Source organism: Serinus canaria, chromosome 4A, assembly GCF_022539315.1.
Source record: "Serinus canaria isolate serCan28SL12 chromosome 4A, serCan2020, whole genome shotgun sequence".
NCBI lineage: Eukaryota > Metazoa > Chordata > Aves > Passeriformes > Fringillidae > Serinus > Serinus canaria.
The window spans coordinates 11,284,365-11,311,874 of NC_066318.1; the positions used below are offsets into that span (position 1 = coordinate 11,284,365).

At 43.8% G+C, this 27,510-nt stretch overlaps 2 protein-coding genes across 3 annotated transcripts in view; one reads left to right on the forward strand and one right to left on the reverse strand.

Moving 5' to 3' along the window:
- Positions 1-2,766: 2,766 nt before the first annotated feature.
- On the reverse strand, positions 2,767-25,119 carry IRS4 (insulin receptor substrate 4). Its single transcript, XM_030228916.2, has 2 exons — positions 21,481-25,119; positions 2,767-5,163 (listed from the first exon to the last, which is right to left on the reverse strand). The coding sequence occupies exons 1-2, from the start codon at positions 24,977-24,979 to the stop codon at positions 5,159-5,161; spliced, it is 3,504 nt and encodes a 1,167-aa protein (XP_030084776.2). The 5' UTR covers positions 24,980-25,119; the 3' UTR covers positions 2,767-5,158.
- A 482-nt stretch (positions 25,120-25,601) lies between these two features.
- NXT2 (nuclear transport factor 2 like export factor 2) overlaps positions 25,602-27,510 on the forward strand; it is a 52,008-nt gene continuing 50,099 nt past the window's right edge. Inside the window, exon 1 of one of the 2 annotated variants that reach the window (XM_050974447.1) lies at positions 25,602-26,711. In XM_050974447.1, coding sequence (XP_050830404.1) covers positions 26,432-26,711 — 280 coding nt within the window. In that variant the 5' untranslated portion in view covers positions 25,602-26,431. The remainder of the gene's footprint in view (positions 26,712-27,510) is intronic. The other variant, XM_050974448.1, reaches the window with a different exon arrangement.

Here is a 27,510-nt window from a genome sequence, read left to right on the forward strand (position 1 = left end):
AACACTTCAGCTCCAGTTTAGGCTCTTTTCCTGCTGTCTGGTATGTTTTTGCAAGTTTTTATTCTCATAACTAATCACATAGATTTGAGCTATTTTAGTTAATCTCAGCAGGCACCTGGCAGGTCTGAGCTGTCGGGGACATGCTGCAGCCACTCGAGGGCACCGTGTGGCTTTGGCAGCAGCTGTGACAGCAGCACTGCCGGGTCTGGCCCTGCCTGGAGGAGGGGAGGACACCAGGAAAGCTCAGCAGGAGGGGGATCCTCACCCTTCCTTGCCCACTACACAGGTCCAGTTGAAGTCTGCAGCATTCTGTCCTCTGCTGTGTAAGTTAATTCCTCTCTAGTGACCATTTCCAACAGAGAGTACAGGAAGGATCTGTTTTAAAAGGTAATTCTACAACTTGAAAAAAACATACTGATTTTGCAAGCAACAAATGCTCAAGTTCTAAAATCTGATGGTCTGCAAGTATTTTCTATATCCTTTGATACCCAGCTGCAATACTTTTGTAGTCAGCTTGCTGCCTGAACTGTGCTGCTGTGCCATCCTTGGGACACACCTGCAGGAGGGCTGTTGTGCCAGCTTCAGGACTGTGCTGCTGGGAGCAGCATTATGTGTTTTCAACAGGTCCTTCCCAGAAAAGTTTTACCCAGCACTGCTGGACACACAGTACTTCTGCTGCCATGGCTGCTTCCACTAACAGCACAAGCTGAAAACTGCACAAGAGAGTGGAATAATTTAGTCTTTCCAGGTTAGTCCAGTGAAAAAAAGCAGGACACTTGCTAATGGGACACCGAGGCAGTGATTAGCTCAGGGGAGCAGTAAGTGTTCTACATTTGAAATGTAGGGTAAGTATCTAGAACTCCCAAGCTTTGGAAAGAAAGATTATTAACTCTACCCCTTTGCAGCAGACAGGTGAGCACTGCTGGAGGACAGCCTCAGCCAAGGTGACAATAACTGGTCAGCAGCAGACACCTGCTGTCCCTACAAAGGGCTCTGCCCTGGCTGTAGGATGGGATGGGGGCTGAGGCTGCTCTGCCAACAGCAGCTTTGGTGTCTGCTGAGCTCTTGTCTCACACTCAGGCTGTAACCATAATGCTGCTTTAAAAAGTTGGCAATTAACTCAAGGAAACCAAACTAACAGAAACTTGGTCCGTTTCTTTTGCAAAAGGGGATGAGGGGGAGAAGTTTCTATCTTCCAAACATGCAAAGCAAGCTCTGAGCTCCTGCTCTCCTCAAGACATGCTGCTCCACAGCTCTGCATGGACAGAGGGGAGAAACTTCTATATATATATTTGAGGAATCACTATTGTTATAGCCAAAAGAGGATGCAGGGCTATACAGATTGTACAGCCCTGCATATACAGATTGTAGTGATACCTGGTTCCTCTAACAAAGTCCTTTTCTCAGTGCTGTGAATCACTGACTCCCCAGTATTTGGTTATCTCCACTACCACAGGGCTCAGGGAGATGCACAGGCCATGAGAATTGGGCAATGCATTTCCAAAGACTTTTAAGATGTATTCTAGTGACAGTCTTTGGATTCAGTCAGGAAGTCTATCTTTCCTTTTGGCTTTAACTGAGAGCTTTCACGATCCTTCAGGCACCCAGAGGGGCTTGAAAAATCAGTGTAAAATTGTGTCTCCCCTCATAAGCAACACAGCAACCCTCCAACAGGTAGCCCATTTCAAATCCAATCAGTAAAAGGTAGTTTGCAGCACTTATTGTGACACTGTCACAACAGTCTGGACAGAGTTTGGATAATTGCCACTGTTTGCTTGCACTGCTGGTAGGGATCTTTTTGCTGTAGTTGAGCAGCCCTATTCTCCTTTCCCTCCCAGTACAGGCTCCACACTATGAAGAAGGGCCTTAAGGAAAAGGCTGGTTAATTTGAGGAAAACCCTATTCCTTATAGCAAAGTTGACCTTTCCAGGGAGTTGTTCCAATGTACTGTACCTAAGTAACAGGGTAAGAATTAATTCAGGTAATTTTAAAGAAAGGTCTCATTCAACATATTTCACAGTAATCACCCACATTTATGGAGATCATATACATTCCCATCTATGGATAAAAGCCTCTTTCTATGGAAAATTATTTGCCATATCCTTCATGTCAGTAAGGAATCTGAAAAGGCACTACCTTTTGTTAGTGTTTTCTGACTTCAGTTGTTTCTACAGGTGGGTGCATTACGTGAAGTGATGAGATGATCTATTTGTGTTTGGGTTTCACATACTGAGAGCTATTTACTCTATCTTTAAAACCAAAATGTCACTGCAAAAGATAGAACACCAAAACACACCTGTTGGCTCCTGCCCCAAAGTCAGGCCCCTATTTGATAATGCATTGCTAAAAATGTCTTTGAGGACTAGTACTTTTTGATCATGAGACTTCCCTATCCAGTCATGGACAAAGTTTGTGGCAATTTTTTGTTCATGCCTTCTACATTTAAAGCAGAAAATGTATTGGTCACTGATTTTGTAGGTATTTTGTTGTTATTGTTTTCACTCCAAAGCATAATCATTTACAGACACTATGAATCCATGGCAAAGAAAACTTCTGGGCATTTTTCTGTATCTTACCTTCTGAACTAAGTGAAAAGGCAAAGAAAACTGGAGAGATGGGGAATCACTACCCTGAAGCAGTGCAAAAATTTCTCCAAATCTTCAGGGATCCAGGGTGACAAAACCACTTTCAGGAGAAGCAGGTGCTGCAGGAGGTCTGATGGAAAAACCCAAAAGTTTGTTTAAAAATAAAACTCAGACACGGAGCTACATGAACACGTATTTACTGCAAGTAGCTCTATGGAAAGCCAAGTCAGATAAATATAAACACTATACAGAGCTTCAAGCCAGTCTCCCAAAACCGCAAACGCGATGTGTTTTACAAAGAAAACAACAGAACAATATTTACAATGGAAGACAAAGCCAGATCAATCAGCCCAACTTTAAAACAGATCTGTGGAGCAGAAATAGCAAATATAATGAACAGTTTCAACCATATATGTTTTAGTTTGTACAGACAATAACTGTCCAATATCAAATTAAATTTACAGGACAAACATTGTTCTATCATTGGTATTTTCGTACTATACAGCAGCATAAACGGGTAGCTGGAAGGTAGTATATATAGTGATATGTTTTACATCATCTGAAAATGTTCTTCCAGCACAATACTGAATAAATTAGTTGCTGTAAACTAAGAGATTCAAAAAGATTGCATATTTATTATGCCGTACCTATTAGTATTTGTACCACTATACTTGAGGTTACCCATTTACTTATTTATTCAGCATGTATTAAATCAGTGCTGTATATTGTACAATGGCAGCCTCAGGGACTCTAATATGAAATAAGTATGTAACAAATTTCTTCAAAACAACCTTTTCCTTTCACATTAAATGTTTAGAACTATCTTCACCAAATTTTGATTTCTTAGAAAAGATGTAAAGCTTTATAAAAAGCTGTCTATGTATTGCATTATTCATTTATGAGACCAACCAACAGCTATATGGCAAGACAGTATCATGGTCTGTAAAAGTGGTCGTGTTTTTAATTCCTGTATGTTTAGCAGCAAGTAATTGTACCAACTGAAACTTCTCTTCCAGAATCAAAAACAGGTCTGTGCTTTTAAACCCTGTAGCAACAGTTTTTCCTGTCACTAGACACTGTGTAAACTGATTGGTACCATGTTTCCTAAAAAAAGCCCAAAACAATCACCTCTTATTTTAGTGACATGTACATTTCATTACTACTCAGAAATAGATCTGGGTACACATCACTGAACAATCCAAGCTGACAGTGTCTGATTTGTTCCACAAACTGTACCAGCAATCTAAAGGTTGTCTGTTGGAGGTGAGGCAGCCTGGCCCATCCGTTGTACAATATACATGTGGAGGATTCCCAGCTGTGTGGTGCAGTACAGCATGAGGATTTGTGTACCACTTTGAAACCCTTTAGCAATCGTCAGTGCCTTTTATAATCCATTGCATGTACCAATGACTAGTGTCATGCTCTTTTAAGTTCATAGCAGTGTTAAAAAGCTAAACTCATTTCAACCAAAAAAAAATTCAGTACAAGAGTGAAGCACTTAAATTGTAGTAAAATCAGGGCTTATTTTAATAAATGTTAAATAGTCATTGTTCACGTTTCTGTCAGTGGGATTAAGACAATCGATGAGCCAACATTTTACTTTATTTCCCCATTATGCCAGAAAGAAAGAACAAAAATAGTCCCAAATTAAAAGTGGGACTTTGGTTGAAAGTAAGATCAATTAGGGTGGTTTCCCTTTAAAAAGCTACAGCTGACAAATCTAATGCAGAAGTCACAAACATTGGATACGACTCCGCAGTTTTCCATTCGAATCCATGAAAAAAAACCTCATTTTACACAATTCATATTTATAAACAAGAACAAAAACAATCTACAAGACAACCAGCCCATTAATCCTACTTTGTACATACCAAAATTCTGAGCAAAAAAAATTTCCGTTTAAGCTCTGACAGACACTTGACTGAAAAGCCTCTAGCCTATGCTCAAGAAATACCTCTTGTACCATAAAAGCAAAACCTTAAAAAAAAAAAGAAAAAAAAAAAAAGGCAGAAGAGGTCTCTTTTCCTCAGACCCGTCCAGTCCCACGGGTTTACCCCTCAAGCTAATGTGCACCTCTCCCTCCCTCCTTCTGCCCAGTCACCTGGAAAAATCCTGAACTGCCAAAGTATTTCTAAGCAATACATGTTTTAAGCTAACCACTTGTTAATGTACCAGAGAAGTAAAACCCATGTTAAACAGACAATCAGAAACCAGCTTTGACTTCTCAGAATATAATTTTTTTTTTAAAATTAACAAGAGAGGCAGGAAGAAGAAAGGGACATACAGGGATCTCCTATTAGCATTCACACTGCCTCCCAAATAGATATGACATGAAAGACCAAATTCCATCACCAAAGCACAGCTATGAAAAAACATCAATTCAAATTAATTCAATTGTAGAGAGCCGATGTCTATGAAAAAAAATAATGAAAAGAATCTCTGTCTATGTCCGTGCTGGTGGAAATGAAAGTAGCCGGCTGGAGCTGAGCTTTGCTTCCAAAAGCACCACACAGTTTCTGGAGTTACCAGCAGAAAAGTCTTCTCTTCCAACAATGGTTTCCATGGCAATGCAATCAGTCTAGAAAGGAGGGGGGGAAAAAAAGTCAGTGACATTTCAGATGCAAGTTATATCAGAAAAAAATGTTTTCTAGGGAGGAGAACACATGGAGCTTATCCACTGCAGGAGTGAGAACTGCTGACTGCAGAACGCAGGTCCTCCACAGAGGGAGGGGACACTCCCAGCTGCCAACCCTTCACAGACCCTGAGGGAAGGAAGAACGATGGCGTCTGAAGCACTGAAGAGCCACTGCAGCCAGAGTGACACGTGTACATGGGACAGGAACTGGGGCAGCTGCCAGCCCACACTGGGGACAGCCCAAGGCTCAGAGCTCCCACTGCACTGTCCCCACTGCCCTGCCGAGGCTGCACAGAGCCCCAGCGCTGCCTCACCAGGTGTGACAGACCCTGCAGCCAACACTCCCACTCCCAGCAGGGCACAGCTGCAACACCAACCCTCCTGCATTGCCTGCTCCTAGCAAGGAGCAGCAAGTCAGGACAGCTGCATGCCCCGTCCTCGGCTTTTCAGGAAAAAGCTTTTTTAGTTATAATTAGAAACACCTCTCAGCACACTCTTTCCTTTTTGAAAAAAGTCTCACTGAAAGGCAACACCCAAGTACAAAAGCACACAGCTACAGCAGCTCCTTTCTTCAGGAGCTCCCAGCTGACTGGAAAAGGCAGAAATCCAAGCACTTCCTAAAATGAGGGTCAAAAAAGACACTCTTGTATTGCAGGAAGGTACAGATGGACCATGAGGCACAAATGAAAACAGGAGGGAGTCTGCCCTCAAAGCACAACATCAGCCCTGCACATGCCAACCTCAGAACAACTCAGGAGTTTCCTGACATGGAAGACAAAGTGATGAAGGGCATGCAAATGCTTTCTGCAGTTTTATGAACACAAATGAGGAACATATAAAAAGTCACTTTCCAGCTCTCTACAAAACCCCTTCCGCTCCCAGCTGAGCCAACGTGAATACTCATTTTCAGTCTGGAGGGATACTGTCAACCCAGTCAGTGAATCACACTCTCCCAGCTGAGACAGACTGTCCTCTTCCACCATTTTTGTCCTCTCAGCCAAGAGTGAGGGCACTGTCCTCTGCCAGGCAGACGTCTGTGCCCACCTTTTCTGCAAGGCTGGAGGTACATCCCTGCAGGATGTTTCCCTGCAGTACAGTGAAGAAGGAAACAGCTGGTTGCTCTCATTGAGGAACAATGAGTGCAAGAGGTTTAGGCTTAAGGAAACAACAGATACAGAAATGTCAGCTACTTATTCCCCTCAAAGCCACACAGTGCCAGCTCTCTTCCTGCTCCAGGAGCTGCTTGAGCTGCAATATGGGAGCACCTCATTACACAGCAATGGCACAGCAATGGCAGCACAGACCCTTAGAACAGAGGAAGGAGTTTCAGGGCTTAATCCTGCTCATGCTCTTCTGGTGGGTCACAAGGACATCAGTTACATCTCACTGCTGAAAACTGCATAGCTCTTCCTTGCCTCTACTCCAAGGATATGCTAAAGAAAAGATGACCATGTAAAGAACAAGCAATATGTGTAATAAAGCACACCTGTATGTTTACTTACAAACCAATCATGAGGTATGCACACACAAACTCCACCCTGTGCTAAAGAAATTCTGACTTCTGTCCAGCTAAAATTACTCTCCCTCCAAAAGAAATAAGAAAGCAAAAAAAATAGAAAAAAGACCAAAGCTCAGCTGAGCAGCCCTGCCTCATCCCAGCACTCAGCAAAGGCTGCCCCTGGCTCCACAGACAGAGGGGCAAAGGCAATGGCAGGGCTGGCAGTAGTGTGGAAGTATAGAGGGCTCCTTCCACTTCAGGAGAAACTCCCTTTTAATCCTACACAGCCCTCACCAAGGTCCAGGTTTTGTTGCTGTGTTTCATTTTTCAAATATTTCAGTGATTTCAAAAATACAGCAAGTTAGTTTTCCACAATTAAAGGAAGAAACAGCCAAAATACACCCACAACTTGAGAATCTCTATTTGTGTTATTTCACAGACATCATAAGATCACTACAAAAAGCTATTGCTTGGTACTCACAGAGCGTGATGTGGTCAGCAATGGCTTTGTTTTCACAAAAGCCAAATGAAGCTATTATTTCTGAAATGATTTTCCTCTTTAGAAAAATATTGTTTTGTTGTAAGACCAAAGAATGAAAATATGCACCACAGCTTGCAATGAATCACACCTCAGTGATGCATGCAAGTCAAACATTAAAACAGTTAAAGCTTCTATATTAAACTTATACTCAATAAAAATTAACTTTACCAGCAACCCCCCACCCTTTCCTTTCTGTGGACCTGTAAGCTCACATAAAAGGAACTTCAAAAACTGTCTCTGCTTTTGTCAGGACATTTTTCCTCCACGCCTTACACACAAGACACACCTGAAAGCTGTTTGACAAGTTATTCTAATCTCTCCAAGCACATCCCCAAAATATTTTGAAGAGCAAAGGCCCAGTTGCTTGAATGAGACAATCCCATATGGCAGAACTCAGTATTTACACCTAAAATGTTTTGAAAATTTTCATAAACTAATGCCAAATTACATTTAAGATATTTGGAGGGGAAGGGGAAGGGCTTCAGAGCAAAAAAATCCCAAGCCTGCTTAAATCCTAAGTTTAATTCTCTGAAGCAGCCTGATGTACTCAGACAGCAGCATGGCAACCAATTCTAGAGCAAGAGCATCGGGGAACTCTGGGCAGGACCTCCAATAGCACAGATTAATTTATCAGAAACCAGAAGAAAGCCTGGGACCTCCCTGCAGCATCTCCCCTTCCCAAAACTCTGCACATCCTAAACAAGAGCTCACTAAATTCCTGCCACCATGATTATAAACTACACTTGAACATGTTTCTTCTCCGTTTTTAAGGTAAAACAGAATTGTGTGATCTGTAAATAAACATAAGCAAGTTTCACAAAAACATTACCTACAAGCTGATGTCAGTCCTTGAGTCTTTCATACATGGAGCTATTGCTTGTCACCACTTCTCTAATCCCCTTATTAAAGCTGGAAACTGCAATATTGCAGTTGGAGCAGTACAGCTGGCTGGTGTCCTGAGTCATCAGCACTTTTTGGTATGAAAGTATCAAGCAGAGATATACACACACACACACACACACAGAGGTATATATGGACACATATATCATATATATCACATTTATCATATATCTTTTCTCAGACAGAAGAGGCTAACAGCAACTTGTGAAACCTGACCACATAAAAGAAAAATATTTCATTTGAAATCTAAGAAGAGACCAAAGTCTCGCCAGATCCCTCCCGCAAAGTGCTGCTGTCACCACCATTCCCAAGGGCCACCTCAGGAGTCCATCTGTGCTGCAGCCAAAGGCCCACAGGTCACCTAGCAGGAACCTCCAGCATCCCAGAAATCCCATGTCACCACCAGTGGAGGCTGCACCCGGGGGCAAGTGGGGTCTGAGCCCAGCCCAAGGCAGCTGTGCAGTCACAGAGCAGAGCCCTGGCACAATTCCCAAACCCCCCATCCCTGGAGCTGGGCTGGGTCACAGCACCCCCTCACTGAGTCTCCCAGGTCACTGCTCCCACTGCCCACAGGGGCAAGCAGCACCTCGGGGTCACCTGGGCACCAGGGAGGTTTATCAAGAGAAGCTGTTCATCAGAAGAGGTGTAAAATGGGTTCAATGTGAGAACAAGGCCAGCGTGTGCTGTGCTGCTGACACCTGGATTCCCACCTCCGTGGCCCCTACCAGAAGGAACCTTTTGAAGGGATGTGGCCTTATTTTCAGAGTTTACAAAAGAACTCACACATTAAGCTTCTTGACGGTTCTTCTCTCCTACACCTGAGCTGCTTCCATTTTTTTATTAACCAGTTGGTGAAGGAAACCTACTGAGGCCATGCAGGGCTTGAAGAAAACAGCAGTGCTTCTGTGAAGCTGAATAATCTTATTTCAGTCTCATAATGTAAGATTCCTTAGACATCAATTTCCTGTGTTAATAGTACAGATATGAGAATTGCTGATCAACAATAAAAACCAGATTAACACTTCATACCAGATCCCATATGAATGGATTTAACTCAGTACTGACTGAACAGTAAAGGAAGCTGACAGAAAAAGGGATGAAGAAGCTCTTCTCTAAGATAAACGAATTATGAGATGTGAACTAGAGGTACATTCTCACAGAGTAAACCAGCATTCCCTGGAAGTTCTCAAACAAAAATGCCACCAAGTAAAGTCTGGTAGTCAGATCAGACAGAACTTTCGCTTGCAGTGTAAACACACAGCTGTTCCTGGACTGTCACAAGCTCTTCTAAGAAAATCTACACAGTCTAAGAAAAAAAAAAAATCTGATAACTGATCATGACAACAAACAAGCAGAGCAGCAAAAAAACCTCTGCAAAAAACTTTCGAGGCAGCCCAGAAATATACTACTCCAAGGAGTTTTCATTGCACTGCACCCTCCACTGGGCTTTTCTATCCAAACTTCAGCTCTATTAATAGATTTTGCACAAAAGCTTCAGCCTTTATTCAAAATTGAGCTCTACTGCTTCAGACTATTGAGAACAATACAAATTCAACTTCTTATCAATGTTTAATATGGAAAACGAGTCTGGACAGCCTCCAAACACTTTCAAAGTTCATCTCATGAAATATATAAGCAAAGTTTGGAAAATTGAAGTGACGTTCTCTTCATTACACAATTCCATTTCAATTCATCAGTTTAAGCTGGGATCAGATTATAAAACTACAGGCAGCTATCTGAATTTTGCTGAGAACAATCAGGGAAAAAGATCACAAGGCAGAAGAGAAACTAAGGGGCAACTATTTAAAATAGGATGGCAGCATTGCTGAAAGACGTTTTATTTAAAATTAAGGAACACACTGAGAAAGCACTCTGCAAGTTTTCTATGCAAAAATCACATAGTTTTATAAAAATTAGGGGCAGAGATATAAATCAGCTGTAATTCATTAGCTGCAAACCCAGTGTGTTCCACTTGAAAACGTATGGGATGAGAATATATGGAATTTACACTTCATTTCCTCCATCTGAATTATCAAGGCCATACAAGTCAGGACACTTTGAAACATACTGAGAGGTTCTGAGAACACAGCAGACATACCCTAATTCTTTCAAAGAAATCCATCCTTAATAATACCTGTTTTTACAGGAAAGGCTTTTACTGACATAATTCTGCAATTGATTCCTAAAAGGATAAAAGCTTTGCTTACAGAAGATACTAGTTTAAGGTAATTAAATTATTAAAATCTCCATGTCAAAGACTAAGACAGCTTAATGCTTTCTGAAGAACACTGCTGAAGTTCTCCATTTCCTGAACTTCAGGTTAGGGGGAAATCAGAATTAATCTGATTTATGCAGATCAAAAGCAGCAGAGCAGCCCTAGACTTCTTGTGCACACGGCCACACAATATTCCTGTTGTTCAGGAAAGCACTACACCCAGCACAACCTCAGGACACAATGTGGCATCCAAAAGCATTTTGTTCAGCAGCCAGGCTGGGTCAGGAGCACAGCAGCAAGTTCCACATGGAGCCCTCCCCATGGCAGGCAGGCCAGGGAGGGCTCATTTGCCCAAATACTTTCTTCACAAATTACGGAAAATTTTTCTTTTGCTCCAAATTTTACCAAATACACAGATACTATCCCATGCCATTGTCCTATTTCTTGGAATTCTTATTTTAATGGCATAGCTTTAGACCTTGCTAGAGGCAAGCAGAGTTACTTGAGAAAAGCCAAATTTCTTAATTTGCACCTGGCAGACACCAAGTCTACAAACACAAATCCAAACCTGACCCACTTGCTGCATCCCTCACGTGTGAGTGTTGGTGCCTGGGTGACCCAAACGAGGCCCTGACACAGAGACATCCTGATTTGGCAAGGTCTTCAACTACTTGCTGACCACCAAGCACATACTCCACATTCTTTCTTCAGCCAACAACAGACTAATGATGCTCAAAATCAGCTAACTAATATATGTTGAACCTATAATTTTACTGACTTTCCACAAGCAAAAAAAAAAAAAAAAAAGCAAAATTTGGTAAAAAAAAACCCTGATGCATGACCCACTTTTCAGTGGGTAAACTATTTAAACACAGCAATTGGTAACAATATCCCAGAATTGTTCATTCAAAACATGGTTTTGCTACTATTAGTGCTCAGCAATTTCACCAGCTAAAAACCTCTCCCATGCTTTCAGATAATTTCTACTCACTTAGCAGAAATGCCTTATCTCTTGCAACAGTGGCTTCTTTTCCTGTTGGAATAAACAGCAGGCTTGTTTCTAGGAAGGCTGTACGTGCACTCCCTAATGTCATCTCTGCTGCTGATACTATTCCTAGAATTAGTAAACTTGCCTGCAGTTTTGGCAGAGGTCTAATACCAACTCAAATTGCACTGGACAGCTTGACAAGAAGTTGTTGAAGATTTTTTTAAAGTTTGTTTGTTTGGAGGTTTTAAACTAAATTTCTATTACAGTATAACACAACAACACTAAAAATGTACTGTTCTCCGCCTCAAAACACATAGTTCAAAACTTTAGATTTTCAGGTTGCAGAAGAATAAAAAAAAAGGCTTTGGTATTGAAAAAGCATTCTCTCAGCAAGTGTGTGAGTTACTGCACCTGACCTGAACCACAGAAAATATGGGTAAATTTTAGCCAAAAAAAACAAAGTTGTTTGTGCGGCTTCTGAGAATACCACCTGCTGCAATTCCCTCTGCTCCCGTGACAAAGGTCAGGAGCCCTCAGTGCCAATAGAGAGGAATATTTCCTGTCTGTGCCCTTGCTCCAAAGTGGGCATTATGAACTGTCTGGAAACAAATAGGAAAGAAAACAGCCACAGCAAACACCTCTATACATACAGCCCTGCTTCCCGCACCCAGAAAGGACCTGGAATACTTGGGAAGTTTCAGTAGTGCAGAGAAAACTCCTGCAAGGTGTGACACAACTTCCCAGTGGGGAACAGACTGGTAACAGGTAACAAGTACCCTTCAGCCTGCAGAGAAGTACTGGAACATACCAGGAAATTTTAAAAGCCCAGATTACAGCACAGGTCCACACTGCATGTGGTACAAGCCTAAGGCAGAGGAGGGCACAGCATCTACACAATCCTAAGTGGCCTGGAGAAAAAAGATAAGATTTATTATCTCTTCCACTACACAAGCCAGGGGCTGCCAAACTAAACTAGTACAGAGCAGGGTCCAAAATGCACAGAGGTCTGCAGGCAGCAGGTCCTGATGGACTGGGGGCTGCTGTGGATACAAGGAGTTTACACAGGATCAGAGAGAGACTGGAAAAGTACTTGGATTAAAGAATTATAAAACAGACTTGAATTATAAAACAGACAAACTACACAGGGCTCAAGAAATCTCCCAAGCTGGAAAGGAGAAGAAAAAAAAAAAAAAGAAAAAAAAAAAATCAGAGGCTTGGGTGTGTGTTTGTGGGAGGTATTATACACACCTGCCCTGCTCTTCCTCTGCTGGGTAGTGTCTGCTTGCAGGCACAGGTCTGGGGTTTGAGTGAGCCAAACTGTTCTTAGGAACACAACCAAGAGAAAGGGCAGGGTCACTCATGACTAGTGAAACAGCTCCCCACCTTCCAAACAACCTTTCCCAAAACTTCCTTTCTACGTGAAGTTTCACCTGTTGTAATTCATTCCTTCCCTCTTCTCAACCACTTTAGACCTCAACACCTGCAAGCATTCAGCACTACCTCTTTCTTTCACCTCTAGTGCCATAAATGATTGTCAAAGGCAAAAAGTTACTACACAGCCAAGTACCTACAGTTATACACCTGTGCAGGCTCATGTGTGCCTGCATAGAAAAATAAATGTCTTTGCTAGCAGTCACTCTCTGCTATCACGCATATCAGTGGCATACATCAATTTTTTATATTTCCTAACTTTTACGTTATCGACTCTCCATTAATATTAGGACACCCCAAACCTTGGCTCATGGAGGAGAGGAAAAGAAAGGTTAAGACTGGACTGCCTGTGTGAAGCAACATCTTCTCAAACCTCAGGACAGACCCAAGAGCCAAGCATTGCTCTTCCAGCTTCCAGGAGCAGTTTGGGAGCTGACAAGGAAAGAGTTAAACTGACTCTAAAGACAGACAACGTTTAATCAACAGTGTTCAACTCTTGTTTAGGGTCTGCCGTTTGGAACAAGTCAACAGTAATATTTCAATCACTCATACCCTCAACAGTGAATCAAGCCTTGATGCTGCCACCACTTCCAGATTTACCCAAAACCACTGCAGCATTGGTTCAACCTGATCTACAGACACAGAAATAAAGTCACTTTCTCCTTTGCTGGGCTGCACTCCAGCCTCCACAGGCATCATCCCTGCAGCTGACAGCACTCAGGGCCCATGCAGACCTCTCCACCTAGACATGGGCTCCAAATGCTCTGGGGTATTGGTTACAAATCCTAAAGGTGACTATCTTCTAAGTCCCACTGTACCCTCTCTCCAATGTTAGAAGACTGCCTGAAACTCAGAGATGCCACCTGAAAAAACCCCAAGAACAAGCCAGTAGTAATGGCAAGGCAGTTCCACCAGCTTGGCTGCTTCTGGAGCAAAGACTCACCAAGAAGAGAGGCCCCAGTCCATACCACATTATCTGCCAAGGGATGCTGCACTGGGCCATCCCATGTTTTGGTATGCATACCTGCTCACACCAAATCTACCAGCCACATGTCTGCACAAAAATTAACTTAGAGAAAGGAAAAATAAATAAAAACAGAAAAAAAATCACATTCCACATCTAAAAGGGAGAAGTAAACACTGGGACATGTTCCTAACTCAGAGATACATGTTGGCCCACATTCCTCTTACCAAGATTAATATCCTGGCCAGTGTTCTGATATTCACCTCATCCTTTTCAAGTCATTTAAACCATTACAACACTACCTTCCCTTGCTCCTTGCCATGTGCATACCCTTCCAAGTTCCTACACCAGCTTCCTCTCCTATAACCACTCTCAGCAGCCTTTTATCTCTCCCAGGCTCTTATCTGGACTCTGCCAATGGCAGCAGCCTTGATCTCTATCTTACTCTCCACCCAGCACATTAGGTTTCATCCATCTCTTTAGTTTCATCTTTAAATTGTAAGCTCCTTAGGAGAAGGACCAACACATTTACATTTGTGGCACCATATGGGGACCTCCATCCTGTCTACCTGTTCAGGTTCCACAACAAGTAGAGAGCCTGTCTGGAGAGATCCTGTCTGGAGCTACATGCTTTCATTAACAGACTGTTGTAATAATGTCTGAATTACCTCAAGATCAAATCTGTTCATTTTTTCAGCTCATTTCTAATTGATTTCCTGTTCACCACAATCTTCAATTTAAAAAAATCTTGTTCTACAAACACTTAAATAGAAATCCCACCCACCCTAAAAAAACATCGCACAGTGAAATATAAAAAAAAAGGTCTCCCAAAGCATTTCACACAAAATTTCAAACAGAAAACAAATTTTGTTATAGAGCAGTGACTACTGGAAAAGCAAAGAGCTTACAAATTGTTCTAACAGATTAACTTAAGATTCAAAATAATTCCATACAGGAAACAGAAATGCCAGTGCCTGTCAATATTTTCAACAGGGTTTTCATACAAGTGACCTATCCCATAGCTCACAAGAAAAACTCTGCTTGGGCCAGTATGCAATCAGGACTTATTTACCAATGATACAACATCTGCTTCACTGTCACTAAGAACTTCCCAAACTCCTGCTAACCTAAGAGATCTGGGTAACAAGAAGCACTAGTTGCACTAGTTCCCAAAATATAATTCAGGTTCAGTCTATCCAGCAGGAAAAAAAAGTTACATGGCTAATTCATCTGGTCAGCAAGAACCTAAACGATAAAGCAAACTGGGTCAGCATGAGTACAGGAACAGAATCACACTATTCCCTGTGGAAGTGTGATTCCACAGGGAATAGTGTGATCCTCAACAGCGCCTCAATAAATTCAGAAACCAATTTTAATAGGTTTTTTTTGCAGCCCTTTTGATATTACTTCCTACAATTTTCAGAAGAAAAAAAAAGGCATTTTGATATTCTCAGTCTTTCTGCAAAATTCTGTTCTACTAAAAAGGGAACCTTCCTCCAAGTAGGCAGCATATTTTTCAGCCTTTCATACCCTAGCAAAAAGGAAGTGCTATTCTTATTTATTTATGTCCTAAATAATAATTCAGTTTGGTATTTATAAAAGTTCATAACATACATTATGCTATGCAGTGAATACAACCCTATTTACCTTTAGTAGTAATTTATTAAAGTTTTCAGTTTTCTTGAGTGACATTAAGTTTTATCTTTAACTTGGAATTACAGCCAAATCTTAACTATAGTAATTTCAGTATAAGCCACTTCTTTCAAAAACCCTCTCTTCTTGGAAGAATAAAAAAAGATTAGACCTCACACTTTACTCATGAGTCACTGGCACACAAAACACATGTATACACACAGGTGCAGTCTCAATGGTTTGCATCCAACCATAGATCTAAATCAACAGAAAAATAATGTCTGGAAATAGGCAACCTCTGGCCCTTAAGATACAGCTCATGACTTGAAGAGGGCAGAAAATTCTTGCTAAGTCTACTAACGCTCTTGCTCCTGGGGTAATGCTACACCTGAAGCAAAATCTCCACAAATCCAAACACTTATATATGTTCAAGATCATTTATATAAGATACTCGGGGAACACTTCTGAAATGCCTTTGATGAGTCAGGCTCATTTACCTTTGTCTTCCCACTGCCCTCAAGTATGTCAGAAATCCCTTCCTGATCACAGCTCTGCCTCTCAAGTAAATCATAACCCATCCCTAAGCTTGAGTGACCTTCACAGAGTTGCAGGGCTTGATTAAAACTGGAACACACTTCTCCATTTTTCCCCTGTCACTGCCTAAACCTGCAAGACAACAGTGCAACTTGTGCAACTTGTATTCTCACAGGATTGCTGAGAGTATTTAGAACGTAAACTGAAAAAAGTTAAACAGCAAATTTTCAGGGTGGACCATCAAACAGTTCTCCAGCAAAGACCTGCACACCCTTTAAGGTTGTGTTGCAAGACAATAAGCCATTTTAAGAGAAAACAGCAGTAATAGTACATCCCCAGGCTCCAGAGACTTTGATTCTCACACCTGCCTTCCAGTTTTATCACTCCATTTTCCTCTGAGCTGAAGAATGCCACATTTGATCACAACAGTACCTAAAATAGAACTCTGGAGTTTGTTTTCTTCTTCAGCTCAGAAAAACAAACTTGTTAGTGCAATCAACAGAATTCAGCATGGTTTTGGGAGCACCACAGACCCACAAACAGAGCACACACACCAAGGTACAACACAGTACTATAAGCTCTTTTTAGTACCACCCAAAACCTCAAGGTATAAATCCTCCCCCGAGCAATCAAAATGACGAAAATGTATTAAAGATCCTTTCATAAAAAAAAGACCATATGCAGAGAAAAGCAAACCCAAACTCTACCTACTGCTAACATACCACTGGACATACAAAAACCCCAAAGAAATACCTAGTGACAAACCACCCCAGTAATCACATGCTGGAATACAGCCTCTGGAAAGACCAAACAGCACTGCCCACTCTCTGCAACTCCAACCTGCTGCCCCAGCAACAGGGAAACAAGGGGCCCTCAGACATCAAGGGAGGAGGGGAAAATGTGAAACTGTAGAGGGAAGAGTAGTAGGGTAATAATGCACTTAAGATTTCAACAAAAGATTTTAAAATAAAAAACAAACCCAAAACCAACCACAAAAAGCACGTTGAACCCATGTGGATTACTCCCAGACCTCCCTGTATCCTGCAGCCAATGCTTTCACCTACTAGACAGCTACAAGGTAAAGGGCTTAGACTTCCAAAAGGACAAACCTCACCATCAGCTGCAACTATGGATTTGAAGTCTGGAAACTGAAGTACTTCAACATTGACTCCAAGTAAGCATTCTCTTTCAATGGCAGGGAAACATTCTTGTCTCAGACTTTCTCACCAAAGTACAAGTAAAACTGAACTGATTCTTGGTCAAATATGTCATAATTAACTCACTCCCACGCCACACGGCAAAAATCTGTTCTGCCTTCAGCAGCTCACATACTACTCAAGAAGAAATTACCCTGGGTATTTTTAAGCATAGCTGCAAGTTACCCAATATTATTAAAGTGGCATCTGTTACAGCAAGATTAAAATGGTTTGAGTTGTTTGGGTTTTTTAAGAATTATTACCCCAGCACTACTTCAAAGATGTAGGATACACAGCAGCATTTGGATGTGCTGCAGTAGAGTTCTTCAAATTATTTTTAAATGGGCCCCTGCCTTAAGTATTCTGCCAATACAGAAGAGCCTCAGTTTGAAACAAACTTTAAAACCACTACTTAGAAACCCAAAAGGAGTGGTTATTTGCTTCATACCCCATAACTGTAATTTACTATATTAGTAATAGCTAAAACTTTCAGCTTCTGAATTTCTTAAAGTATAGATTGTTCCATATATTCTTCAAGATTTTGCATTTGAAATATGCAAGTTACCAGAATGGATTTGGACAATTTGAAACATAAGTTTGCCTTTACAGCTGCTGTTGTTTTCCTTCCTCTCAGCTTCCCAAAGTATACACAGCAATCTCATCCAGTCTGGAACAGGAGAGATTAAAAAGGTGAGGAACAATTATGTTATAATCCTGCACTTCATAGAACATCTTAAATAATAGCATAGCATAGTAAATACCAGGTAAGTATCACAGAGTAGCAGATAAGATTGAAGAGTGGGTGTAAAATAGCTGAGCTGCTATTAAGCTGAACATCACATTTACTCTGAACAGCTGGTTTTTGAGTCCAGGGTATCTTTGAAGGTATAATATTTCTAATTAAGACTGAAGAAACTTGTATTATAGAGGACTCATTATGCATTTTATTACTGCCCATTCTCATTATCCTGCTTAGTTTCTACAAGGTCCAATAACAAGGTATACATTAGCTAAGCCCTGTTTGAAGTAGCTTTAGTGTTCTGTACTCCTAGCACAAAATGTCATGACTCAGATTCATGTAATCAAAACTGCAAACCACTTGCTTCAATATTGTGTAACGATTTCATGATGAAATTGTTTTGCTAATGACCTCCTTAAACTGCAAGCACTGAAAATCAGTATCTTATATTATTATTATCATTATCAACATAAAGCCTGAGCTCAGCTTTGCCTAAACCCCTAAAAAAATTTAATAACAAGGCAGGCCTAGTTACCATTCCACGTTTGTGCTCTCCCTCTCCTCCATACATGTCATGAATGGAGAAGGGGAAAACAAAAAGTTTGATGCACATCAGTGAACCTGAACCAAAAGTAGTTTGGGAATTACAATGAGGGAGCAGTGATGCATTGGAAATCACTCCACCACCCTCAGCAGTTTGGAGAACACAGCTGAGTCACCGAACACAATATGCCACTTAAGCAAACAAAAACAAAAGCAAACAATCCAAAGCTGGGAAGTGTTTTCCTTCCAATAAAAATGTGGTTTCAGGAGAAGAGATGGAGTTCTCTACCTGACAGAATTTAATACAGATGGGATAGCCCCTCTCTAGGAAGTTAAGGGTAAATACATCTGCTAAATATTTTCCTTAAGAATGGATTTAGCCACAGAGCACTTTTTCAGGCAGAGAAACTGAAAAAGTGAGATGCAGTAAGAAAGACAGCATGCAGTTCTGCTAAGTCTCCAAAAGTATTAAAAATATAAATTACCTAAAGGCACACTACACCTCTTCAGGAGACAAGAGGTTTAAGACTGAAGCTTTATTTTCACTACTTATTGGAATGTGAAAATGTTTTTCTGGATTACAGAAAACTTTTTAAAATATTGAAATAAAAGCTTTATTACCATAGAAACCAATAAGCTGTTTAAAGAACACAGACTCCAAAAATTGTGCTTACTATAGCTCAGAGACATGATTTCATGTGAAAATAAACAACTATCCTTATAATCAAGAGTTTCAAGTCATTCCTGAGAAACAGACATACACCACCAATTTACAGAACCTAATTCAAGTCTGGCAAGCTGCTTTTAGCCTGGACTATTCCAAAATCTATTCACCCCTTCATGAGCCCCTACAAGTGATAAGTGTCCACACCCCATCTACCCTCCTGCTATACACCAGAAATATTTTACACTGCCTTCACAGAAAACTGTTAGGCCTTGTAAAATTTTGTGGTTTTCATTAGGACTATAAAGATGCTTGATTTCCTGGCAAAGCCCATGTTTTTTTGCACAGAGCTGTTTCTGCCTCCTTTTAATGCATTTCATTTCCAGAAAACCTCAATTTCCAACAAAAGCCAGCAGCTGTTATGCCTCTCACTCCTCTGCAACTTGTAATAGGGAAAGAAAAAACCCCAAGCACAGGGCTATAGATACTTTGCTGCAGCAACAGTAAGCAAAATGCTTATCATAAATACAATTTCTCTTGTAAACACAAGTATCTCTTGTAAAGTATTTTTCAATGTAGTATTTACAACGTAGCTGAAAAGAAAATATCTTTGTTCTTTTCTCATCCTAATTATATATTAAAAAAATTACTTTATAACACAGATTTTAGTCATATAAGGGGAATAAGATCAAGTTTAAAATTCTGCTGGTTTTGGAGGTGTTTTAAAAACAACCATGAAATTCAACACAAATTAGCTGCAGCAATCAGTGTGCCTCTGACTGCAGATTTAGCAGACAAATCTTTGAAGTGCTGAAAGACTGACTTTGGAAGAAAGCACTTCTTGGACTGGCAACTTTCAACGTCTTCTAAATTTGATTCCAACCAACAAAACAAAGCAGAGGAAAAAAAACCACTAAGGCAAACCACACATTTCTGAGCAGCCCCAAGCAGTGCTGCCAGACTCTGAATGGCATGCGAGCTGAGTCAGGCTTATACTTTCCACTAGCAAAAGCTACACAATTTTAAGCTCCTGCAATACCTTCTACCTTTAGAAACTTAATTTTAAAGAAAAACTAGGAAAAAAAAAATCCTTCCAGTGTTCAAGACTAATTAAAAGTCTTGAAAATACAGCCTGCCCCCTTACTGCTTTATCTGTGGACAGAGTAGACAAGTATCAATGTCCAACCACGATTAAATATTTCCTCTTGGTATCCAACAATTACTGACTATACATACATTTGCAGAGAGGAAAACATTATTTCCAACAAATATGGTTTTCGACCAGGAGAGTGAATTACTGTAAGGAGTTCAGTGGGTCACTGGCACCAAAGCAATGACTATTCCTCCTGAGTTCCAGCACAGCACTCACACACAAGGCCACTCAGCCGGGGGACATGCACTGACACCACTAATTACTGGCTCTGCTCCCACCATGAGAGCTTATCTCATCAACAGGAGTGTCCCTCCTCCTCCCCATACTCTTTCTCCCCACCTGCAACACCTTTATTTTTATGCACATTTCAAACTGCATTACCTTACCACTGACAACCTGAAAGGCAGCAGCCTCCCCCACCAAGTCTCAGACCTGGGAGACACTGCTCAGAGCCTGCTCTTCCTCAGCCACAGGCATTGCTCACCGGCTGCACAAAAGGCAGATCCCAGGGAAAGGTGGCAGCTCAGCTGAGCCCTAGGTGGTGAATGTGAAGGCCATGAGCTGCCTGAGCCCCCCTCTACACTGGTCAGCCAAGTCCTCAGGCTTCTCCAGAGGACACAAAGATGCTGTGGAGACCAAAGCCCAAAAGGAGCCACCAATCCTTCAAGGGAAAAAAACCTGAATTCTGTTTACATAAGATTCAGCTAAATAAATCTCAGCAGTTTTGCACATAAAAAACCCTGTATAATATGTATTTCAACTACATTAAGAAGAAACAAGAAATAAATTTAAGCCTCAAATTTTGGGTTCTAAAACAAATTTAGCCATTTTGAGCTTTTAAACAACAAAAAATTCAGTTCAGGGGAAAAAAAATGAAGAGTCATCTAGTTCTAAGAAGGGAAAAATAGCAAAACAGAAGTGAAGGAAAGAGCTACCATAACCTCAGGACAAGAATTCACAACATGAAATACCATTAATGCTTATGCTAGCAAAATTAATTAAAGAAAAAGAAAAGGCAGAGGACAGTTTGATAACACCTCTGACTGCCTAAAAGAGGCACAGAATGCTTTAGGCCAAGGACCACATCCCCTTTCACTGCTGTTCAGCGGTTCAGATGCTGCACTACAACAAAACTGGTTGTACTAGAATAACACAGGAGATTATAAAAAGCATTTACCCCACTCTGAAGACAGCACTAAGCAGACAATCTAATTCCAATGGTTAAGCAAGCATGAAAGGGAAGTGCTTTTAAAGTTACAAACCTTTTCTCGCGTTACACTTCAGCCCATCTGATCTGCTGAAATCTATGCTTACATAAGCTCCACTGTCCAAACCTGAAGTACCATTTTGGAGATGGCAAGCTGGCGCTGTAGTATTCGCCTCACAGCTTAGAGGGTCATCACGTAAATTCAGAGCAATGTAGTTTAAGCCATTCTGAAATCCAGTTGAGGTATCCCTGGACATTTTGTTTTCCTGACCATCAGAAATGTTTTCATCCGGTTTCAACCAAACGTTGTCAAATGAGGCAGAGCTGTGTCTTTTGCTACTGTCAGTAAAGAAAGAGGATGAGGTGGTCACAGTCCCAGCAGAAGAGAACGTTTCAGAACTGTGTCTCCTCCTGCCTTGAGGGTCAGCTCGAATCACTTTCGGTCCTATAGGAGGGTCAGAGCTAGGGACAGAGAAGCTACTGCTACCAGCATATCGATCAACAATGCAGAGTCTATTAACGATGGAAGAAGGACTATCCATCTTTACAGCACTGTCAGACTCAGTGGCAAATGGCCTTGGTGGTGTTGCTGCCATGTTGAACGTCATCTCAGTGTAGTCATCAGTCCTGTTACTTGCCGTGCTAACACATGCAGCACCAAATGAAAGCCTGGCATAGTCAGGGTTCGGTTGGTTTCTAGGAATACTGGAACTTGAATAAATTGAAATATCTGTTAGAGAGTTCGACAGTTCCTTCGCTGCTTTTGGTGACTGCACATCCAAGTCAACACTCATGTAATCAGAGAGTGGTGACTGTCTGTGGTCACTACTTGAGCCTAGAGATGATGGAGATCCTTCTGCAGATAAGGAATACGGCGTGTTACTCACCTTCTCATTAAAATCGATATTGATGTATTCACCAGGACTCGCTGGCTCAGGCGGAACTGTTCGATCATACATCCTGGGGATGGTATTACTCCCTCTCGTACCGAGGGGCAGTCGTGTGGGCCTGGCAGCCCTGCTCTGCCCAAGTCCTTCATCCGAACCTTTCAACGTCGGCAATTTAGAGATGCCATTAGCCAGAGTTTCACTGCTGACCCCCTTCACATTTTCTGGTGCACTGTACAAGAGTTTTCCAGGTGAAGACATTGGAACATATTCACTGTGGTCACCATTTTGTCCTGATAACGCCTTAAAGCTTCGGGGCAAAGAAAAATATGAACTAAAACCTTTGGAAACAGAAGTGGTATGAATATAATTTGAATCACTGGGGTGCTTTGGAACTGAATTGCCAGGTGACATATCCATATACTCGTTGTTTACGATCTTCTCATTACTTCCTTTAGAAGCAAATCCAGTTAAAGGACTCCGTACAGGTGAAGAGCTGCCCTTTGGAAACATCATCATATAGCCTCGGGAGTCAACCTGAGACGGTGACCAGGAATTGTTAATCTGTTTTGGAACAGACATGCTTTTAGGAGTCATTGGCAAATAATCGCTGGTGCTGGATAGAGAAGATGCAACTCCTGGCATCATTGGCATGTACCCATCATCCCTGGCTTTACTCCTGCTTTGGTTACACATGGAATCAAGGTTAGTGTCACTGTACTCCAATTCATGGTTATCTTTCAGTTTTGGTGTTTCAGAGTAAAGCAATCGTCCATGATTTCCTGCAGAATCTTCATCCAACAAAGCTGTAGTTTGCGTTGTCTTCTGCTGCACTGCCACAGAAGTTGGCTTTGTTAGAGAGTAAGCTCTTTTCCGGAAGCATTTTTCAGCCTCCATATAATCATCTCTTGAGCCATCATCTCCCTGTTGCTTATTCATTGACATGTACTCACTCAGACAGTTCTCCTCTCTGATAGGTGGTGTGTTTCCCAGGGAATCTGGTGTATTACTTCTCACCCTGAAGTACCTGAAATCTCCAGGGCTGGAGCCATACTCATCAGAAGAGATGAATCCCCCATCACTTGGGGAACCACAAACAGATGAGCTAGAAGGCCTGGTCAGCATGTCCGAAGCAGAACCGTGGCCACTGCTGGAAGAAACACTGATGGGACTTGTGGTGGAGGGAAAATGAGAAACAGGCAGGGAAGCAGACCTGGTGTGGTAAGATGAGCTGAAAGCGGCTCTCACGTACCTTCCACTCCCTTCTTGCCGGCCCAAATTCATCCTTGCAGTATTCAGGTGTATCAGACTCCCAGTCACTGACCTAAAAGGTCGAGTCATGGTTCCCTCTCCTTCACTGGATGTTCTGAAGCGATAGGAGTTGTTGCTTTTGGTGGTAGGAGGAGTGCCTCCAGCAACGCTCTCAGTTCTAGATCTTCTCTGCAAGCCTGTCTGGCTGGGGGGTAGGTTGCCCAAGTGCCTTCTGGTAGTGATGAAGGATATGGGATTGGTACCGCTGCCACCACCAGAAGACTGGCTCTTGCTTCGGGGCCTGAACTCTGCAAAGGCCTTGAGAGCTTTCATGGTATCCAGAAAAGTCTCATGCATATTTTGGGCAACAACTGAATCATCCACTTGCATCCAGAGCTCTCCAGGCCCAATAGAGGCAGATCTGCCCACTTCAATGAAGAAGAAGTTTTCTGAGTGTCCGCAGCGGCGAATGTTCATAAGCTGCAAGTGAACAGAGGGCACCTCCGAGTTCAGCTTGACAAGATGGATGGCCTTGCTGGAGAGGCACAACCTATACACTCCAGTGAGGTTTTTCGTTTGTCCCAAGCCTTTGGGCTTGACGTTGACCTGCCACACCTCCTTGAACACGGTGCCAGGCCTCAGGGTGGCCCCGTAGTGCTCATCGTCCTCATCCACCTGCTGATCGGCATGGTCCTCCTGCTCCAGGAAGCCCCTCTTGCTCTGATTCATGAGCTCGCTGATGGCCTGGTACCAGGCCTCCTGCTCGGCGTCGTTCTCGGCCAGCATGGCGAAGTACTCGTCCTTGGTGTACAGGGCGATGATGTGCTTGTGCTTAGCGTCGGCCCGGCGGCTCACGGTGAAGCACTGGTACAGGGGGATGACCCGCTTGGGCGGGGGGCAGCACAGCGCGGCCGCCCCGCCGGCCCCCGCCGCCCGCAGACTGCTCTTGAACTTCTTCTCGCTGTCATAGTACTCCAGCCGGGCGGGGGCCAGGTGGCTCTCGGCCCGCAGGACGAAGTAACGCTTGTGCCCGTGCTTCTGCTTCCGCAGGTACCCGCATTTCCTCACGTCCTCGCCGGCGCCGCGGCCCGCCGGGGGGGGCTGCCCGCCGCGGCCCGCAGAAGGAACGGCCCGGCCGGGCGCGGGGGCTGCCTCGGGCGCCGAACACAGCGAGGTGCTGGGCGAGCGCCGCAGCAGCAGCAGCAGGTGGTGCGGCTGAGGGGACGGGCAGCGCCCGCCCTCGCCCGCCGCCGGCTCCCCCTCGCCCGCCACCGCGCCGAGCACGCCGGGCTCCTGCTGGGGCGCGGCTCCGCCTCCCGTGTGCCGGGCGCCCGGCTCCTCCTCGCTGCCGCCGCCGCCGCTGCTGCTGCCGCCGCCACCGCCGCCGCCGCCCGGGCCATTCATCCCGCTCGCCATCTTAGGGGCCACGCAGGGTCCGGTGCCGCCGGGGATGGGGCACAGTGCGGGCAGCGGGAATCCGCGCTCACCGGAGAAGCGCCCCGTGCATGGGAAGCGGGCGGTGTCTCCTGCACCCCCAGCCCGGTCCGCGCTTCCACCGGTCGCTCCGGCCACTCGCACTCACGGGCGGCGGCGGCAGCACCGCGGCGAAAACATCACGTGACTCCACGGAGGGCGGGGCGGCGGCGGGCGGGGCGCCCGGCGCGCGGGGCGAGGGGACAGCGGCGAGCCGACCGGGCCGCGCGCCAGAGTGGCAGTGGCAGAGCCAATAGGAAACGGCAGTCCCTCGGCAGCGAGCCAATGAGCGGGCGGCACAAGGGGGAGAGGCGGGGTTCGCTGCGCCCTGTCCGGGCGGGCGGGGCTAAAAATGACGGACAACACGGCGGGCCAATAGGAGGCGGCGGCCACGCCGGGCTGGCCGCGATCGGCAGGGGTGTTTCCTGTACTGGGGAAAGAGGCGGGGCCGACCGTGATTGGCAGGAGTGTTGAGCCGTCGGTCCGACAGCCAATCCGCGCGTCACACACACAGACGGGGGAGGCAAGGCGGGGGAGCTATGTATTCGGCGGCGAGAGTAAGGGGGAAGGCAGGGCACTGGAGAAGATGGGCAGGCCGTTTGGCTAATCAGCGCAAAGTCCCGGCTGACGAACACTACCGGCTGACGTTGCCTTCGCCCGGTTCCTTCGGGGCGGGGCCCGCCCCTAGCGCGCGGAGCTGGCGGCGGCTGTCATTGGCAGGCGGGGAGGGCGCGCGGGGGAGGGGGGGGGCGGAGCGCGCGCCGCAGAGGAAGTAAACAACTCGCCAGCGCGCGAGTGGCCGGTGTGAAGGCGGGCGGTGTGAGGGGCTGCGCGTGACTCCCTCCACGGCGCCATGTCCGACCCCGGAGCTCTGCCTTGCTCGCTCTCACGGACCCCACACATCTTCCCAGCCTCTAGAGCCCACTCACAGCCCCCACAGACTCTGTCATAGCCCTCACAGCCCGTCAAAGCTCTTATAGATTCTCTCATAGCCTCCTCAGTATCCTCAGAACCGTCACAGCCCCCTCATCCCCCGCTATCTGGCAGAGGCAGCGCGGTGTTGGTGACGTGCAGTGGGTTGTTTATTTTCGAATCGCTGCTGTGTCACCCTTGTCTCGGGTTCGGGATTGCCCGTCTCCGGTCGCAGTGGGGTGACAATCCGCGTTACTCTTGTGACCGCTGTGCAGTCCTTTGCCTGTGGGATCGGAGTAGGCCACTGACATAATTCGAGGGTTTAGGTCAAAATACGAAGAGTGAAGAGCAAATTAATTCTGTTTCACCGTTAATGGGCATTTCTATGACGTAAAAATCTCCGCTCCTTCTAGATAATTGCATTGATAAAATACAGCGCTGAATGTTATTACATGTACGGTTCCCCACACCATTTCAGAGGCAATGTTGGAGGGCGGGGAGCCACTTGCAGTCCTCTACCCACTTCCCCAACACTTTCTTCCTCTGGTAATTAATTCCTCCTTTTGCCCGCTCGCTGATGTTCTCACAGAGGACGCTGTCGAAGCTGTGGGCAGAGCACACGGCGGGTCCGTGACAGCCAGAACCCGAGCCGTGTTCCTGTGTTGTGGTGCGGGGTGCTTAGACTGCAGGGCAGGGCAGGGTGTTGGCCACGGATGCTGTTCTTGGTGCCTACTCACTCCTAATAAGAGCGTCCCTGCCAAAGGTACGTTTATTTGAGTTAGGAGACTGGTATTTGTGTACCAGTCATGTCAAGTGTAAAAATAATCTTTTTCCTGTAATACAACAGCAAGGATAATTTCCCTAGCCAGTAATTTTGACCACACGTCTCTTTACTTTCTGTCTCGATTTGCTTTCAAGGTCATTCTTGGACTCTCTCCCCTATGATTCATTATGAGATGACAACTCTCAACAATTCCTAACACCGACTTCCATCACCCACTTGTTTTGGTTTGGGATAAATAGCTCTATGTTTTCTTTCATTCTGCCTCTCAGGTGTGGGAAAAGATATTTTTTCAAGTCCAGTAACTCAATTTGAAAGCTGACATGCCAAGCCTTGTACTTGCCATATTGATTGTTCATGTCTCTTTTTTTTTTCGTAATTCTCTATTCACTGCTTGCTCACAGTGTTGAAGCTGCACTCTTTTCGGTTTATGTTTTTACATCATCTAACATGGTATATTCCTGTACATGATTAGAGGTCCTTAGTGTTATGGCAGTACAGTAAATAGGTAACTACAGAAATGTATTTATTCCCAAAACAAGAATTATTAACATTAGAAAACTGAGATTAAATATAGTTTTTAAAGCCATTCAGACATGTTGGCACAAAAATACACAACTAAACTCCCCATTAGTTAATGGTGTCATGAATTAACTATACAATTATATTGTATTATATTGTTAATAGCCCTTGGTAGAATTAAACTGGTTTCTGAAGATGAATTCCTTTTATTTTTCATTCTTTTCTACCTGGTCCATCAGTTAGGTGAGGCTGAGATTTC